General features: G+C 64.5%; 1 protein-coding gene across 1 annotated transcript in view; it reads left to right on the plus strand.

Moving 5' to 3' along the window:
• POLE (DNA polymerase epsilon, catalytic subunit) overlaps positions 1–15,842 on the plus strand; it is a 35,586-nt gene that overhangs the window by 8,964 nt on the left and 10,780 nt on the right. The window contains exons 14-34 of the mRNA XM_068161906.1: positions 4–216; positions 1,167–1,274; positions 1,884–2,012; positions 2,784–2,886; positions 3,559–3,705; positions 4,625–4,770; positions 5,648–5,796; positions 6,455–6,547; positions 6,997–7,141; positions 7,554–7,711; positions 8,587–8,782; positions 9,450–9,664; positions 10,441–10,543; positions 11,270–11,350; positions 12,058–12,180; positions 12,265–12,483; positions 12,922–13,119; positions 13,469–13,612; positions 13,901–14,041; positions 15,082–15,235; positions 15,378–15,484. Coding sequence (XP_068018007.1) covers positions 4–216; positions 1,167–1,274; positions 1,884–2,012; positions 2,784–2,886; positions 3,559–3,705; positions 4,625–4,770; positions 5,648–5,796; positions 6,455–6,547; positions 6,997–7,141; positions 7,554–7,711; positions 8,587–8,782; positions 9,450–9,664; positions 10,441–10,543; positions 11,270–11,350; positions 12,058–12,180; positions 12,265–12,483; positions 12,922–13,119; positions 13,469–13,612; positions 13,901–14,041; positions 15,082–15,235; positions 15,378–15,484 — 3,072 coding nt within the window. The remainder of the gene's footprint in view (positions 1–3; positions 217–1,166; positions 1,275–1,883; positions 2,013–2,783; positions 2,887–3,558; positions 3,706–4,624; positions 4,771–5,647; positions 5,797–6,454; positions 6,548–6,996; positions 7,142–7,553; positions 7,712–8,586; positions 8,783–9,449; positions 9,665–10,440; positions 10,544–11,269; positions 11,351–12,057; positions 12,181–12,264; positions 12,484–12,921; positions 13,120–13,468; positions 13,613–13,900; positions 14,042–15,081; positions 15,236–15,377; positions 15,485–15,842) is intronic.

Below are 15,842 nucleotides of genomic sequence, written 5' to 3' on the forward strand. Positions count from 1 at the left end.
CAGGTGCTCAGGAAGGGCTCCGGGACGCTGTGTGAGGCTCTGCTGATGGTCCAGGCCTACCATGCCAACATCATCTTCCCCAACAAGCAGGAGCAGGAGTTCAACAAGCTGACAGGGGATGGCCACCTGCTGGACTCGGAGACCTACGTGGGAGGCCACGTGGAGGCCCTGGAGGCTGGGGTCTTCCGCAGCGACATCCCCTGCCGCTTCAAGATGGTGAGGGGCGGCAGCCCGGCGCCGCTGCGGGGAGGCTGCTGGGCAGCAGGAGCCCTGCACTGCTGTCAGCACCTCCTAGTGCGGCCCTGCTGGGCCTGGCCAGCCCCTGCAGCCGCTTGGGGAGACCTTGAGCAGCTGAAGCTGCTCGGGGGGGGCTGGGGAAGGCCTCAAGTGGCCATTGTGGCCTCCTGGGCAGGCAGGGCTCTTGCCTCGCACGCTGGAGCAGCCAGGCCTTGGGGAGGGGAAGGGAGTGTGGGAAGTGAGGCTTTGGCTGTGGCTTTCAGCCAGGGGCTCCTGGCAGGTCTGTCTCTGTCCCCTGGGGCCTGGTGCCCTCCTCCCACCCAAAGGAAGCTGCTGCTGAGCCTCTGCTGGGCACCTTCTGGTTTGTGCTGCTCTCCCCAGCACTTGAGGCTGAAACAGGCAGATCCAGCCTGGGGAGAAGGGAGAAATGTTTGACACTGAGGGTGGGGAGGGCCTGGCCCAGGCTGCCCACAGAGCTGGGGCTGCCCCATGGCTGGGGCTGGGGCTGCCCCGTGGCTGGGGCTGGAGCTGCCCACAGAGCTGGAGCTGCCCCGTGGCTGGGGCTGCCCCGTGGCTGGGGCTGCCCCACGGCTGGAGCCATTGCAGGCCAGGTGGTGGCTCTGAGCCAGCTGCCGTGGCTGGGGTTGTCCCTGCTGGCTGCAGGGAGGAGCTCAGTGACCTCTGAGGGCCTTTCCAGCTCAACTTTTCTGTGAGTGATAGGGGAGAGCACAGCCTGGGGCTGCAGAAGGGTCTGGCCCAGGTCTGACTGCAGCCTTGCCCCAGCCTGTGAGCATGGGAGGTGCTGCACCGCCAGGCCCAGCTGGCCCTCCCCTCTCTCTCCCCTGGGCTTTGCCCTGCTGGGCCCTGCCTGTGCTGCCCTCAGCTGCAGGGCTGTGCTGGGGGCTCAGAGCTGTCCCCTGGCCCTGCAGAATCCTGCTGCCTTCGACTTCCTGGAGCAGCAGGTGGAGAAGACTCTGCGCCACGCCATCGAGGAGGAGGAGGGGCTGCCCCTGGAGCAGGTCACCAACTTCCAGGAGGTCTGTCCCTGGGGCCAGCAGGCTGGGCTGCAGTGCCTGCCTGGGGTCACTCTGTGGAGAGCTCAGGGAGCTGCAGGGCTGATGGTGCTGAGGGATGTTCCAAGCAGCTGCTGCGGCCAGGACCCCTCCTGCCCAGCCCCTGGAGCCCAGCCCAGGGGGCTGGAAGCTGCTTGCCCCCCTGCAGGCTCACCCAGGAGCAAAGCTCAGGGAGCTTGGGAGGGCTCTCAGGGCCCTCAGATCCTCCTGTTCCTCTTGTTCCCTGCTGCTTACCAGCCCCAGGGCTGAGGCTGGGGTTTTGTGGGAGGCACCATCAGGGGCTGAGGGCCTCCGGGGCTTTGCCTAATGAACTCATCTGCATTAAGAGCTCCCTGCTGAGTAACCTTTAGAAAGGAGCTGCTCTCCCCTTCCCCCTCCCCCTAGAGATAAAGCCTAGCCTGGAGGTCCAAAGCAAAGCCTGACCCCACAGGGCCCCCGACCCTGATGCTGCTGCTCCCCTGGGGCCCTGAGTCCTTCCCCAGAGTCAGGGGCAGGGGTCCCTGAGCAGGAGCTGAAGGAGCAAACTCACCAAGTGCTTGATGAACTCCTTCACTTCTTGTGCTCTCACCACAGGTCTGTGAGGAAATCAAAGGCAAACTGAACTCCCTGAAGGATGTTCCCAACAGGATTGAGTGTCCCCTCATCTACCATCTGGATGTGGGGGCCATGTACCCCAACATCATCCTGACCAACAGGTTGCAGGTGAGTGGGATCAGCCCCAGCCCCCCAGCCTCTCTTTCATGTGGCCTGGCTGCTCCCTCTGCATCCTCTCCAGCAAGGGCTGAGCCTTCTTCCCAGGGCAGGGAGCTGTGAAGTCCCTGCCATGGGTGCCAGGCCAGAGGGGCTGAGCTCCAGGGGTACCCAGGACTGCCCCCAAACCAGCAGCTCTTGGGTTTGGATGTTTTGTGTTCTAGCAGGGCTCTGGAAAGTCCTCATTGAGAACCATCTCTGGTGATGGCCACAAGGCTGCTGCCAGGGCTGGAGCAGCTCTGCTGGGAGCACAGGCTGAGGGAGCTGGGGCTGTGCAGCCTGCAGAGGAGAAGGCTCCAGGGGCACCTCAGAGCTGCTGCCAGCACCTGAAGGGAGCCTGCAGGAAGGCTGCAGAGAGACTTCTGCTGAGGGGGTCTGAGCCAGGCCCAGGGGAAGGGTTTGGAGCTGAGGCAGAGCAGGGTCAGAGTGGAGCTGAGGCAGAAGTTGTTCAGTGTGAGGCTGCTGAGCCTCTGGCACAGGCTGCCCAGGGAGGCTGTGGAACACCTGGAGGTGTTCAATGCCAGACTGGAGGGCACCTTAAGCACCCAGGTCTAGCTGAGAGGTGTCCCTGGCCATGGCAGGGGCTTGGGGGAGATGACCTCTGAGGTCCCTTCCACACTGAGCCAGTCTAGGATGCTGACACCTACACTCTCCTGCCACTCAGTGCCTGTTCTGGCATGAGCTGTCCCCTCTGACCCCTCTGTGTCTCTTGCTTGTGTCCAGCCCTCAGCCATGGTGGATGAGGCCACTTGTGCTGCCTGTGACTTCAACAAGCCAGGTGCCAACTGCCAGCGCCGGATGACTTGGCAGTGGAGAGGAGAGTTCAGTGAGTACAGGAAGGGCCTCTGCAGTCCTGCCCCCAGAGGTGGAGGCCAAGCAAACTGCTCTGTGCTAGAAGCAGGGTGGGCAGCAGGGCCAGGAGGTGACCACCCCCCTGTGCTCAGCACTGCTGAGGCCACACCTGAGTGCTGGGCTCAGCTCTGGGACCCTCACTCCAGGAAGGACATGGAGGGGCTGGAGCCTGTCCAGAGCAGGGCAATGAGGCTGCAGAAGGGCCTGGAGCCCCTGGCCCACGAGGAGGGGCTGAGGGAGCTGGGGGTGTTGAGGCTGCAGGAGAGGAGGCTGAGGGAGAGCTCCTTGCTCCCTCCAGCTGCCTGCAGGGAGGTTGCAGTGAGGAGGGGGCAGCCTCTGCTCCTGGGTGCCAAGGGCCAGGCCCAGGGGCAATGGCTGCAAGCTGCAGCAGGGGAGGCTGAGGCTGGAGCTCAGGAACTCTTTGTGCCCTGGAAGGCTTCTCAGAGCTTGGCAGAGGCTGCCCAGGGCAGGGCTGCAGTCCCCATGCCTGGAGGGGTTTCAGCAGCTGTGGAGCTGTGCTGAGGGCCATGGGCTGGTGGTGCCCCTGCAGGGCTGGGGGGGCTTGTGGGGACTCTTCCAAGCAAAGCTGTTCTGTGAATTCCTGCCTGTGCCCTGGGTGACTGCTGGCTGCCCTCCTCCTCCTCAGTGCCTGCTAGCCGCAGCGAGTTCCACCGCATCCAGCAGCAGCTGGAGACAGAGAAGTTCCCTGCGCTGTGCCCCGAGGGCCCCCCCCGCGCCTTCCACCAGCTGGCCCGGGAGGAGCAGGCCAAGTACGAGAAGAAGAGGCTGGCAGGTAGGGACAGCTCAGCACAGCACCCTCAGCACCACCACCTGGAGCAGTGCTGTGCAGCCTGAGCAGTGGCTGTGCCTCCTGGGGCTGCTCTCGGCCCAGGGCAGACCTGCGGCAGGCTCCGGAGCGCAGCCCCAGCGAGGGGCCGGGAGCTGGTGGCTGGGGCAGGGCTTCTCTCTGTGGCTGCTGTGGTCCAGGGGTTGCTTGGGCTGAGCCTGAAGAGCTCAGGTTTTGGGGAGGCTGCTGATTAAAGCTCGTTAATGAAAGGGCAGCAGAGCAGTGTCACAGGCTCTGGAGCGAGGGGGCAGCAGCAGCAGCACCTCTCTGCGGGCTGGGGGCACAGCCTGGCTGTGTGGGTGGGCACCACAGTGAGTTCAGTGATGGACTCATGGTGCCTGTGCAGTCTGCAGGGGCTGCAGCTGTCCCTGCTGCCTGCTGCGGCTGTCCCGGCTCTCCCTGCTGCGGCTCTCCCTGCTGCGGCTCTCCCTGCTGCCTGCTGCGGCTCTGCCTGCTCCCTGCTGCGGCTCTCCCTGCTGCGGCTCTCCCTGCTCCCTGCTGCGGCTGTCCCGGCTCTGCCTGCTGCGGCTCTGCCTGCTGCGGCTCTGCCTGCTGCGGCTCTGCCTGCTGCCTGCTGCGGCTCTGCCTGCTGCGGCTCTGCCTGCTGCCTGCTGCGGCGCTGCCTGCTGCGGCTCTCCCTGCTGCCTGCAGGGGCTTGGACAGGATGCGCCTGGGGGCTCCCTCCCAGCCCAGTGCCAGCTCTGACTCTGTGCCTGATGCTTAGCCGTCTGCCGTGCCCGCTGTGCCCCCGTGCCCACTGTGCCCCCGGCCCCCGCTGCCCGTGCCCCCTGTGCCAGTGCCCGCTGTGCCCCCGGCCCGCCCGCAGCAGCCCTCCCTGAGGAGCTGCCTTGCCTGCCCTGCTCAGATTACTGCCGCAAGGCCTACAAGAAGATCCACGTCACCAAGGTGGAGGAGCGGGTCACCACCGTCTGCCAGCGCGAGAACTCCTTCTACGTGGACACCGTGCGAGCCTTCCGCGACCGCCGCTACGAGTTCAAGGGGCTGCACAAGGTGCCCCGCCCCGCCCTGCCCCGCCCTGCCCCGCCCTGGGCACCTCCCATCGCTCCCTGAGAGCCTCAGCCCTAGAGGCTTGCTGGGAGGGATCAGCCTTTGGGCACTGCAAGGAGGGGCTGGAGCTGGCGACGAGGAGGCAGTGAGCAGCTGCAGCTCTCAATACCTCCTGCTGTGGCATTTCCCTCCTCTGGTGACCACAGCATCTCAGGGGTGGGAAGGGACCCCCTGAAACCATGGAGTCCACCCCCCTGGCAGGGCAGGAGCAGAGACTCCAGCACAGGGCACACAGAACACATCCAGATGGGGCTGGAGAGGCTCCAGAGCAGGAGACTCCACAACCTCTCTGGGCAGCCTGCTCCAGGGCTCTGGCAGCCTCCCAGGGCAGAAGTTCCTCCTCCTGCTGAGCTGCAACCTCCTGGGCTGCAGGGAGACCTCAGAGCAGCCTTCCAGTACCTGAAGGGGCTCCAGGAGAGCTGGGGAGGGACTTGGGACAAGGGCTGGGAGTGGCAGGACGAGGGACAATGGATTGGAGCTTGAGGAGGGCAGAGTGAGACTGGAGATGAGGAGGAAATCCTTGGCAGTGAGGCTGGGGAGAGCCTGGCACAGGCTGCCCAGGGAGGCTGTGGCTGTGCCCTCCCTGGAGGTGTTCAGGGCCAGGCTGGATGAGGCCCTGAGCAGCCTGGGCTGGGGGGAGGTGTCCCTGCCCATGGCAGGGGGTGGCACTGGGTGGTGTTCCAGGCGCCTCCAACCCAAGCACCGCATGAGGCTTTGGCACTGACGCGGCGCCGGGGCCGGGCGGGAGCCAGCCGGCCGCCTGGGGCAGCGCCGTGGGGCAGCGCCGTGGGGCAGCCTCGAGCCCGGCTGTGGCTTGCAGGTGTGGAAGAAGAAGCTGGCGGCGGCGGTGGAGCGCGGGGACGCGGCGGAGGTGAGGCGCTGCCGCAACATGGAGGTGCTGTACGAGTCCCTGCAGCTGGCTCACAAATGCATCCTCAACTCCTTCTACGGCTACGTCATGCGCAAGGGGTGAGCCTGCCCCGCCCTGCCTGCCCCGCCCTGCCTGCCCCGCCCTGCCTGCCCCGCCCTGCCTGCCCCGCCCTGCCTGCCCCGCCCTGCCTGCCCCGCCCCCCCCCACCCTGCCTGCCCTGCCCTGCCCTGCCCCGCCCCACCCTGCCTGCCCCGCCCTGCCCTGCTCCACCCTGCCCCGCCCTGCCCTGCCTGCCCGCCCCGCCCCGCCCTGTCTGCCCTGCCCTCCCCCGCCCTGCCCCGCTCCCCGCGGCACCCTGCGGCGCTGGCATTGCTTTGCCTGCTTCTGATGCCAGGGCTCGGAAGGGACCTCCACAGATCGCCCAGCCCAGCCCCCTGCCAGGGCAGGGCACACAGGGGCACAGCCAGGGGGCGCTAGAGGATCTCTCCAGAGCAGACTCCACAGCCTCTGTGGGCAGCCTGCCCCAGGCTCCAGCACCCTCACACCAAGCAACTTTCTCCTCCATGCTGAGGTGGAGCCTGCTGGGTCACAGCTCACCCCTGTGGTGAGCTGGAACACCATAACTAGGGCAAGGAGAGTCTGCTGGGGGCCACCACTGATGTGCTTCTCACCCTTCTGGAGGTCCTCCTGCCCTCTCCATAGCTGGCTTTGGGAGGGAGCATTTCAGGCTCTTGACTCTGCCCCCTCTGCCCCCAGGGCTCGCTGGTACTCCATGGAGATGGCTGGCATCGTGTGCTTCACCGGGGCGAACATCATCACCCAGGCCAGGGAGCTGATAGAGCAGATTGGGTGAGGATGTGCTGAGCTGGGCAGGGAAGGTCCTTCTGCAGCTGGGCCATGGGTGGGAGCACGTCAGAGCCCTGAGCTGCCAGCAGTTCTGGTCCAGGCTGCTGGCACTGCTCTGGTTCTCCCGTGCTCCTGTGAGGGTCTGCAGTGGATGCACCAGGCTGGGGCTGCCTTTAGCATAGCATCACAGAGTGGGCTGGGCTGGAAGGGAGCTCCAAAGCTCCTCCACTCCAGGCCCCTGCACCCAGCAGGGACATCCTCCTCTGGAGCAGGCTGCCCAGAGCCCTCTCCAGCCTCACCTAGAATGCCTCTAGGGCTGGGGCCTCAACCACCTCCCTGGGCAGCCTGCTGCAGTGCTCCACCACCCTCGTGGTAAAGAGGGGGACACAGAGCTGACCCTCACCTATCATCCCCTCTCCTCCTATCAGTGACCTTCCTGCTTGCTTCCTTAGGAGACCCCTGGAGCTGGATACCGATGGGATTTGGTGTGTGCTACCCAACAGCTTCCCAGAGAACTTTGTCATCAAGTCAACCAATGCCAAGAAGCCAAAGGTGACCATCTCCTACCCAGGTGCCATGCTGAACATCCTGGTGAAGGTGAGTCTTGCACCCACCTGGGCCCGCTCTGCAGCCTGGCCTAAAGGGGTGGGGGACCAGCAGAGGAGGAGAGGCTCTGCTGCACCTGGACGCTGGGGCTGGTGGCCCTGCCTGCTGCCCTGAGCTGCTCTCTGCCTGGGAGGCTCCTGAGCTGCTGTGTGAGAGGCCAGGCCTGGTGCATGCTCACCTGTGCAGGCTGGGAGGCCAGGCCAGAGCAAGGTCCCAGCTGGCTCCAGCTGCTTTGTGCCAGAGGCTGCCATGCTGGGGTGCAAAGCGTTTCTCTCCTCAGCAGGCAGGTCAGGGGGTCTTAAATTGTGCTGTAGCTTCCAGAAGGCTGCTCAGGGGTCCCTCTGGGCAGGGCATCTGCTGATGGAAGCAGCTGAGTGGAGCTGTTCTGGGCCTGCCCCTCTAGGAAGGCTTCACCAACGATCAGTACCAGGAGCTGCAGGACCCAGCCTCCCTCACCTACAGCACGCGCGCCGAGAACAGCATCTTCTTCGAGGTGGATGGACCCTACCTGGCCATGATCCTCCCAGCTTCCAAGGAGGAGGGCAAGAAGCTGAAGAAGAGGTGAGATTTCCAGCTTGGCAGAGGATTGCTTCCCCCAGGCAACAACTTGAGGCTCTCTTTCTCCACCACACCTGTGGAGGGGGTTGGTGCTTGCCCCCGGAGCTGGCAGCACACTTGGTTGCCTGGTTGTAAGCAGCAAGGTAGGAGGGGAGCCCAGCCATGCCCTCAGCTCCAGTGCCATACCATGGCACCAAGTTACAGCATGGTAGAGGTTGGAAGGGACCTCCAGAGAGCAGCCAGTCCAACCCCCCTGCCAGGGCAGGGCACCCAGGGCAGGGCACCCAGGAGCACAGCCGGGGGGGGCTGGGAAGGCTCCAGAGCAGACTCCACAACCTCTCTGGCAGCCTGCTCCAGGCTCCAGCACCCTCCCAGGGACAAAGGTTTCCCTCCTGCTCCTGTGGCTCCTCCTCTGCTCCAGCTGCCCTCAGTGCCCCTGGTGCTGTGCTTGGCCAGCCCTGAGCAGAGCCTGGCTCCAGCCCTGCACAGCTTTATCCCCAGCACTGAGGGCAGCCCTCAGGCTGCTCTGCTCCCAGCTCCCAGCCCCAGCTGCCTCAGCCTGGCCCCACAGGAGATGTTCCACTGCCTGCAGCATCTCTGTGCCTCTGGGCTGGGCTCTCTGAGCCTCCTTGAGCTCTCTGAGGTCCTTCCTGAGCTGAGGGCCCCAGAGCTGGACACAAGATTCCAGCTGTGGCCTCAGCAGGGCAGAGCAGAGGGGCAGGAAAACCTCTCTGACCTACTCCCCACAGCCCTTCCAGTCCAGCCCGGGAGGCCCTTCCTGGCCACAAGGGCACACTGACCGCGCCGGAGGGGCAGGGGTGGGGCCCTGGGGCAGGTGTGCCAGGCACAGGCCTCCTGTGCCATGCAGTGTCCCCCAGGTACGCTGTGTTCAACGAGGATGGGTCCCTGGCCGAGCTGAAGGGCTTCGAGGTGAAGCGCCGCGGGGAGCTGCAGCTGGTGAAGATCTTCCAGTCCTCAGTGTTTGAAGCCTTCCTGAAGGGCAGCACCCTGGAGGAGGTCTATGCTTCTGTGGCCAAGGTGGCTGACTACTGGCTGGATGTGCTCTACAGCAAGGTGAGTGCAAGCTCAGTGTCTCTGCTCCCAGGGTGGAGCTGGGGAAGGGCCAGAGCTGCTGGGCTGCTGAGCGTAGAACCTCAGAAGGGCTCAGGCTGGAAGGGACCTCAGAGGTCATCTGCTCCAACCTCCTGCCATGGGCAGGGACACCTCCCACCAGCCCATATTGCTCAAGGCTTCATCCAGACTGGCTCTGAACACCCCCAGGCAGGAGGCAGCCACAGCCTCCCTGGGCAGCCTGTGCCAGAGGCTCAGCAGCCTCATGGGAAAGAACTTCTTCCTGACATCCAATCTGCTTCTCTCCACCTCTGTTGTTGCTCCACACCCCCCAGTCCTATCACTACCCAACACCCCAAAAACTCCCTCACCAGCTCTCCCATAGGCCTCCCTAAGATACTGGAAGGCCACAACTGGGAGCCTTCTCCTCTCCAGCCTGCACACCCCCAACTCCCTCAGTCTGTCCTTATAGCAGAGCAGCTCCAGCCCTCTGCTCCTCCTCCTGGCCCTGCTCTGGGCATGTTCAGTAGGGTCCTGTTGGCAGCTGCCCCAGGGAGCAGTTCCCAGGCTCCTGGTGAAGATCCCCAACAGCTGGGCTTAGGCACTGCCCATATCTGCCAGCAGCAAGCTCTGGCCAGGAGGCTGTTGCTAGCTGTGGCCTCCCCTGCAGGCTGCCAACATGCCTGACGCGGAGCTGTTTGAGCTGATCTCGGAGAACCGCTCCATGTCTCGCAAGCTGGAGGACTATGGGGAGCAGAAGTCCACCTCCATCAGCACAGCCAAGCGCCTGGCAGAGTTCCTGGGGGACCAGATGGTGAAGGATGCAGGGCTGAGCTGCAGGTTCATCATTTCCAAGAAGCCAGAAGGGTCTCCTGTCACCGAGAGGTAAGCGAGCCCCGAGTGGTCAGACCCTGGGGGCAGCCAGAGGGGCAGGGCAGGGCAGCAGGAGCTGGTGTGGGGTGGCCAAGGGATCCCCTGTCCCAAACCATCAGCAGGATGACAGTGGGGAATGCCCCCACAGCTGCTGTGTGGTGGCCTGGCAGGGCATGGAGGAGAATCCTTCCATGGCTTAGGTTAGAAAGGACCCTGGAGATCATCTGCTGCAACCTCCCTGGACAAGATTCTTCCTCAGCTCCACCCTAACCCTTCCTCCCCAGCTCCAAACAATTCCCCTTGGCCTGGCTCAGACCCCTCAGCAGAAGTCTCTCTGCAGCCTTCCTGCAGGCTCCCTTCAGGTGCTGGCAGCAGCTCTGAGGTGCCCCTGGAGCTTTCTCCTCTGCAGGCTGCACAGCCCCAGCTCCCTCAGCCTGTGCTCCCAGCAGAGCTGCTCCAGCCCTGGCAGCATCTCTGTGGCCTCCTCTGGGCTCTCTCCACAGCTCTGAGTCCTTCTGCTGCTGGGGACAGCAGAGCTGGAGGCAGGGCTGGAGGTGAGGTCTGAGCAGAGCCCAGGGGCAGAATCTCCTCTGCTGCCCTCTGCCCACCCTGCTCTGGCTGCAGCCAGCACACAGCTGCCTGAGGGCTGCAGGAGGCACTGCTGGCTCCTGGGGAGCTGCTCAGCACCCAGCAAGAAGCCTGGGGGTCACTGCAGGCTGAGAGAGGAGGTTGTGTGCTGCTGGGAGCCTGCTGCAGGGGGGTGATGAGTGCCTGCCTGCCTCCCCCAGGGCCATCCCCCTGGCCATCTTCCAGGCCGAGCCCGGCGTGCGCAGGCACTACCTGCGGAAGTGGCTCAAGAGTCCTTCGCTGCAGGACTTCAGCATCCGCGCGGTGAGTGGGCACCGGGGCTGGGCACAGCTGCCAGCTGGGCACCTGCTCACAGAGCCATAGCAGGGCAGGGCTGGAAGGGAGCTCCAGAGAGCAGCCAGTCCAGCACCCCCCTGCCAGGGCAGGGCACCCAGGGGCACAGCCAGGGGGGGCTGGGAGGGCTCCAGAGCAGACTCCACAACCTCTCTGGGCAGCCTGCTCCAGGCTCCAGCACCCTCACACCAAACAACTTTCTCCTCATGCTCAGGAGGAGCCTCCTGGGTCCCAGCTCATCCCTGTGGTTCCTTGTGCTGGGCACCACCAGCCAGAGCCTGGCACCTTCCTCCTGACCCCCACCCCTCACTGATCAGATCCCTCTCAGCCTCCTCCTCTCCAGGCTAAACAGCCCCAGGGCTCTCAGCCTTTCTCCTCAGCAGAGCTGTTCCAGGTCCTTCCCCATCCTGGCAGCCTCTGTTGGACTCTCCCCAGCAGCTTCCTGTCCCTCTTGAACTGGGGAGCCCAGAACTGGACAGAGTATTCCAGGTGTGGCCTCACCAGGGCAGAGTAAAGAGGGAGGAGAACCTCCCTAGCCCTGCTGCAGACACTTCTCTTGCTGCAGCCCAGGATGCCACCAGCCCTCACTCCCTGTCATGGCCTCTGCACTCACACAGAGCAGGCTGCTGAGGGTGCCCAAGTGATGCCCAGTCCTGAGCCTCCTGCTCAGCTCCCACTGCTCTGCCCTCTTCACAGATCCTGGACTGGGACTACTACATCGAGAGGCTGGGCAGCACCATCCAGAAGATCATCACCATTCCTGCAGCCCTGCAGCAGGTATGGGGGCAGGGGGAGGCTGGAGGAGGGCTTTGTTCTGAGGGACTTGGTGTGACCAGAGTCACAGAATGTTAGGGGCTGGAAGGGAGCTCCAGAGAGCATCCAGCCCAGGCCTCTGCCAGGGCAGGGCACCCAGGGCAGGGCACCCAGAACACATCCAGGCAGGTCCTGAATGCCCCCAGAGAGGGAGACTCCACCACCCCCTGGGCAGCCTGCTCCAGGCCTCTGCCACCCTCACAGGGAAATCTTCCTCCTGCTTCCATGGAGCTTCTGTGCCTCAGCTTCCACCTCTGCCCCTGGTGCTGGTGCTGGGCAGCCCCCAGCAGAGCCTGGCTCCAGGCTCTGGGCACTCCCCCTGCACGTAGTTACCAACATCAATGAGGGCAGCCCTTAGTCTCCCCCGAGCTACAGAGCCTCAGCTCCCTCAGGCACTCCTCATAAGGAAGATGTTCCACCCACCTGGGGGGGCTGGCTGTGACCTGGGGGCTGGCTGTGAGCCAGGGGGGCTGGCTGTGACCTGAGTGCTGGCTGTGAGCTGGGGGGGCTGGCTGTGACCTGGGGGGGCTGGCTGTGTGCCGGGGGGGCTGGCTGTGAGCTGGGGGGGCTGGCTGTGAGCTGGGGGGGCTGGCTGTGACCTGGGGGCTGGCTGTGAGCTGGGGGGGCTGGCTGTGACCTGGGGCTGGCTCTGAGCCGGGGGGGCCGCGCAGGTGAAGAACCCGGTGCCGCGGGTGCGTCACCCGGACTGGCTGCACAAGAAGCTGCTGGAGAAGAGTGATGTCTGCAAGCAGAAGAAGATCAGCGAGCTCTTTGCCTCCGAGGGCAGGAGGCAGGTAAGGAGGGCGAGAGGAAGGTGCTGGCAGTGCTGCCCGGGCTCCTCGGCAGCCCTCCCCCTCCTGCCCTCCCTGCTCCCTCAGGTCTTTGCCAACCAAGCCGCCCCGGGGACAGCCAGCTCGCAGCTGGGGGACATCGAGGACTTGGGCGCCGCCAAGAGCCTGCAGCCGCCGGTCCCCATCGTGAGCAAGCGGAAGAGAGTCCCCGCGGCAGAGGAGAGCCAGGAGGCGTCCCAGGACCTGGAGCTGTCCCAGTCCTGGAGAGAGATCCTGGGTTCACCTCCACCCCTGGGCACCACCAAGGTAGGTGAAGCAGAGTGCCTAAGAGATGCCATCCCCGGGGCTGTGCTCACCCAGCCAGGCGGCTCGGGGGCTGCGGTGAGAGGGCAGTTGAGCTCTCCAGTGAACTCCTGGGTGCCAGCTGGTCCACATCTGGCTGTGTCCAGCTGTTTTCCTGCTGCAGGCAGGACTCTGCTGTTGCCATGGGGCAGGAAAGGTAGCAGGTAGAACAAGCACACACACTCTCCACTCTGCCCTGCTGAGGCCACATCTGGAATATCATGTCCAGGTCTCTGGGGGGGGCTCCTCAGCTGGGGCAGGAAGGTGCTGGGGAAGGGAGGGAGATGCTGCAGGGAGGGCTTGGTGGCACGGTGCTGGGGAAGGGGGGTGGGGATGATGGGCTGGAGGAGCCTGAGCTGGCTTCTGGCTGGACACGGTGTCACTGTGACCCCCACCCCCCAGGAGGAGAGGCTGCTCTGGCTGCGCTTCCACCAGAAGAAGTGGGAGCTGCAGGCCCGGCAGCGGCAGGAGCGGCGCAAGCGGCGGCGGCTGGAGGCGGCCGGCAGGGGAGAGGTCCGGGAGGCCCTCTCCAAGGGGCTGGGCAGCTACCTGCGCAGGACAGCACGCAGCATCCTGGACCTGCCCTGGCAGATCGTGCAGGTACTGGGGCAGGGCACTGCCAGGGAGGACAGCCCGGGCTGTGAGCCTCCCCTCTGTGCTGCCGGCGGTCAGGTGGTGGAGCTCAGGGATCCTCTCACCCCAGCGCCACAGAGGTGGAGTCTGTGTGGAAATGGGAGCCCGTGTGGCCCCCTTGGTGGTGGACCTGGGCTTGGTGAGCTGCAAGGTCTCTTCCAGCCTCAGCAGCTCTGTGGCTTTCTGCCTCCCGAAGCCCTTTTTGTGACCACCGAGTGGCCGTGGGGGTGCCCAGAGCGCTCTGCAGCTGGGCTGTGGGCTCTGAGCAGGGCCTGGAGCTCCCTGCTGAGGCTGGCACTGTGCCCACGTCCCGCAGATAGCTGAGACCAGCCAGCCCGGGCTGTTCCGGCTGTGGGCGCTGATCGGCAGCGACCTGCACTGCATCAGGCTCAGCATCCCTCGCGTCTTCTACGTCAACCAGCGCGTCCCCAAGCCGGAGGAGGGGGCAGCCTACAGGAGGGTGAGGGCCTGCCCCTTCTGGCAGGGGGAATGTCTGGGATGAGGAACTTCCCCTCTGCTGCAAGCCTGCCCTGCAGGGCCTGCTTCTCCCCTTCCACCCTGCCCCACATCCAGGCCCCGGCGCCGCTGCTCCTCCCAGCCTGCCCGCAAGGAGGTTCCCTGTGGTGGGAACTGGTGACAGGCATGAGCAGAACCTGTTGATGCCCTTGGAGTGGAGCAGGGGGAGCTGAGGGGGCTGCAGCCCCCAGCAGCAGTGCCTCATGGGGTGACACTGCCCTCACTCTGGCAGGTGAACAGGATCCTGCCTCGCTCCAACCTGGTTTACAACCTCTATGAATACTCCGTCCCCGAGGACCTCTACCAGGAGCACATCAACGAAATCAACGCAGACCTCTCTGCTCCAGACATCGAGGGGGTCTATGAGACACAGGTACCCCCTCCTGAAGGGGGCTGAGTGCTCCCTCCCCAGCCTGGCTGGCACAGGACACCTGGCAGCAGCTTGGGGACACAGCTGTAGGGTTAGAAACTGGGGTGTGAAAACAGGACCCCCCCAGGGGCCCTCTGCTGTTTAAGCTTTGTCTTGAGCCCCCTTGGTGTGTGAATCAGAATGGGTTTCAACAGGGTTAAGATGGTTAGAGAGGGGTGTGTTCCTGTGTGGCCTGCCCTTTGGCAGAGGGTTGGACCTGATGATCTTTAGAGGTCCTTCCAACCACTACCATTCTGTGATTCAGGAGGACTCTTCTGCAGCAGTGGTTAATCAACTGCAGGGTTAACAGCTGAGGTGGATCCCAGAGGTGGATCTCCCCCTGTGCCAGTGGTTTGGTGGTTAAGATGAAGCCTCTGGGAGTGCCAAACCAGAAGCTGCAGCGCTGCAGGATTCCCAGATATGGCTCCACTCATCCTCCAAAGTACCTGCTGCTGCCCTTGATGGTGGCACCTGGAGCTGGAACACATGGGAATTAGGAGTGGTGGTCTCTGTTCTGTAGCTGCAGCACCAGCAAAGGTGATAAACCCAAACTCATGCCAGAGACACCTCAGCTGTGTCCAGCCTGAGTCACAGAACCACAGAACCAGCCAGGTTGGAAAAGACCTCCAAGACCATCAGCTCCAACTGATCACCCAACCCTATCTGATCAACCAGCCCCTGGCACCAAGGGCCTCATCCAGGCTGCTCTTAAACACCTCCAGGGGTGCTGACCCCACCCCTCCCTGGGCAGCACATCCCAATCTCTCTTGCTGGGAAGAGCTTCCTGCTAAGGTCAAGCCTAAGCTTCCCCTGAGGCTGTCCCCTCTCGTTCTGGTGCTGGGAGTCTTTTAAGCTGGGTTGTTCCAGGCCCCTGCCGAGGGTAGCAGCAGGTTGTTCCATGACCTCCCTCCCCATCACCCAGCTGCCAGGCGTCCATGGCAGAGAGGCTGGAGGTGACCTCTGAGGGGTTCCCTTCCAACCTGAGCCACTGGGTGCCCACACAGGTGCCACCGCTGCTGCGTGCTCTGATCCAGCTGGGCTGTGTCTGCATGGTCAGCAGGCAGCTGCTCAGGCACCTGGCAGGGAGGGAGGCTGAGACCTTCGACATCGAGCAGCTGGAGATGCGCTCGCTGGCGCAGTTCCCCTACCTGGAGCCAGGTGAGGCAGCCTGGGCCGGGGGCTGCCGCAGCACTGGGCCGGGGGCTGCCGCAGCACTGGGCCGGGGGCTGCCGCAGCACTGGGCCGGGGGCTGCCGCAGCACTGGGGGCTGTGCCCACCGCTGACCTCCTGTGTCCCCTAGGGAGCATTCGCCACATCTACCTCTACCACAGCTGCCAGGGCAGCAGGGCTCTCCTGGGCCTCTTCATCCCCTCGCAGCGCAAAGCCTCCGTCTTTGTGCTGGACAAGGTGAGCAGGGGCTGGGGAGCCTGGGGCTGGGGGCGCAGAGCTGGAGTTGAGCCAGCACCAAGCTGCCAGCCCAGCCCCAGCCTGGCCTGGGCTGAGCCCCAGCAGTGTGGGCAGCAGGGGCAGGGAGGGGATTCTGCCCCTCTGCTGTGCTGTGCTGTGAGACCTCCCTGCAGTGCTGGGGCAGCTCTGGAGTGCTCAGCACAGACAGGGACCTGGTGGAGCAGGGCCAGAGGAGGCCACAGCAACGCTGGGAGGGCTCTGCTGGGAGGCCAGGCTGGGAGAGTTTGGGTTGTTCAGCCTGGAAAAGAGAAGGCTCCAGGGAGTCCTTCTGGTGGCCTTGCAGTGCTGAGAGGGCTGC

Source organism: Melanerpes formicivorus, unplaced genomic scaffold (assembly GCF_026170545.1).
Source record: "Melanerpes formicivorus ecotype bairdi unplaced genomic scaffold, bMelFor1.0.p_v2 SCAF_60, whole genome shotgun sequence".
In the NCBI taxonomy this organism is placed as follows: domain Eukaryota; kingdom Metazoa; phylum Chordata; class Aves; order Piciformes; family Picidae; genus Melanerpes; species Melanerpes formicivorus.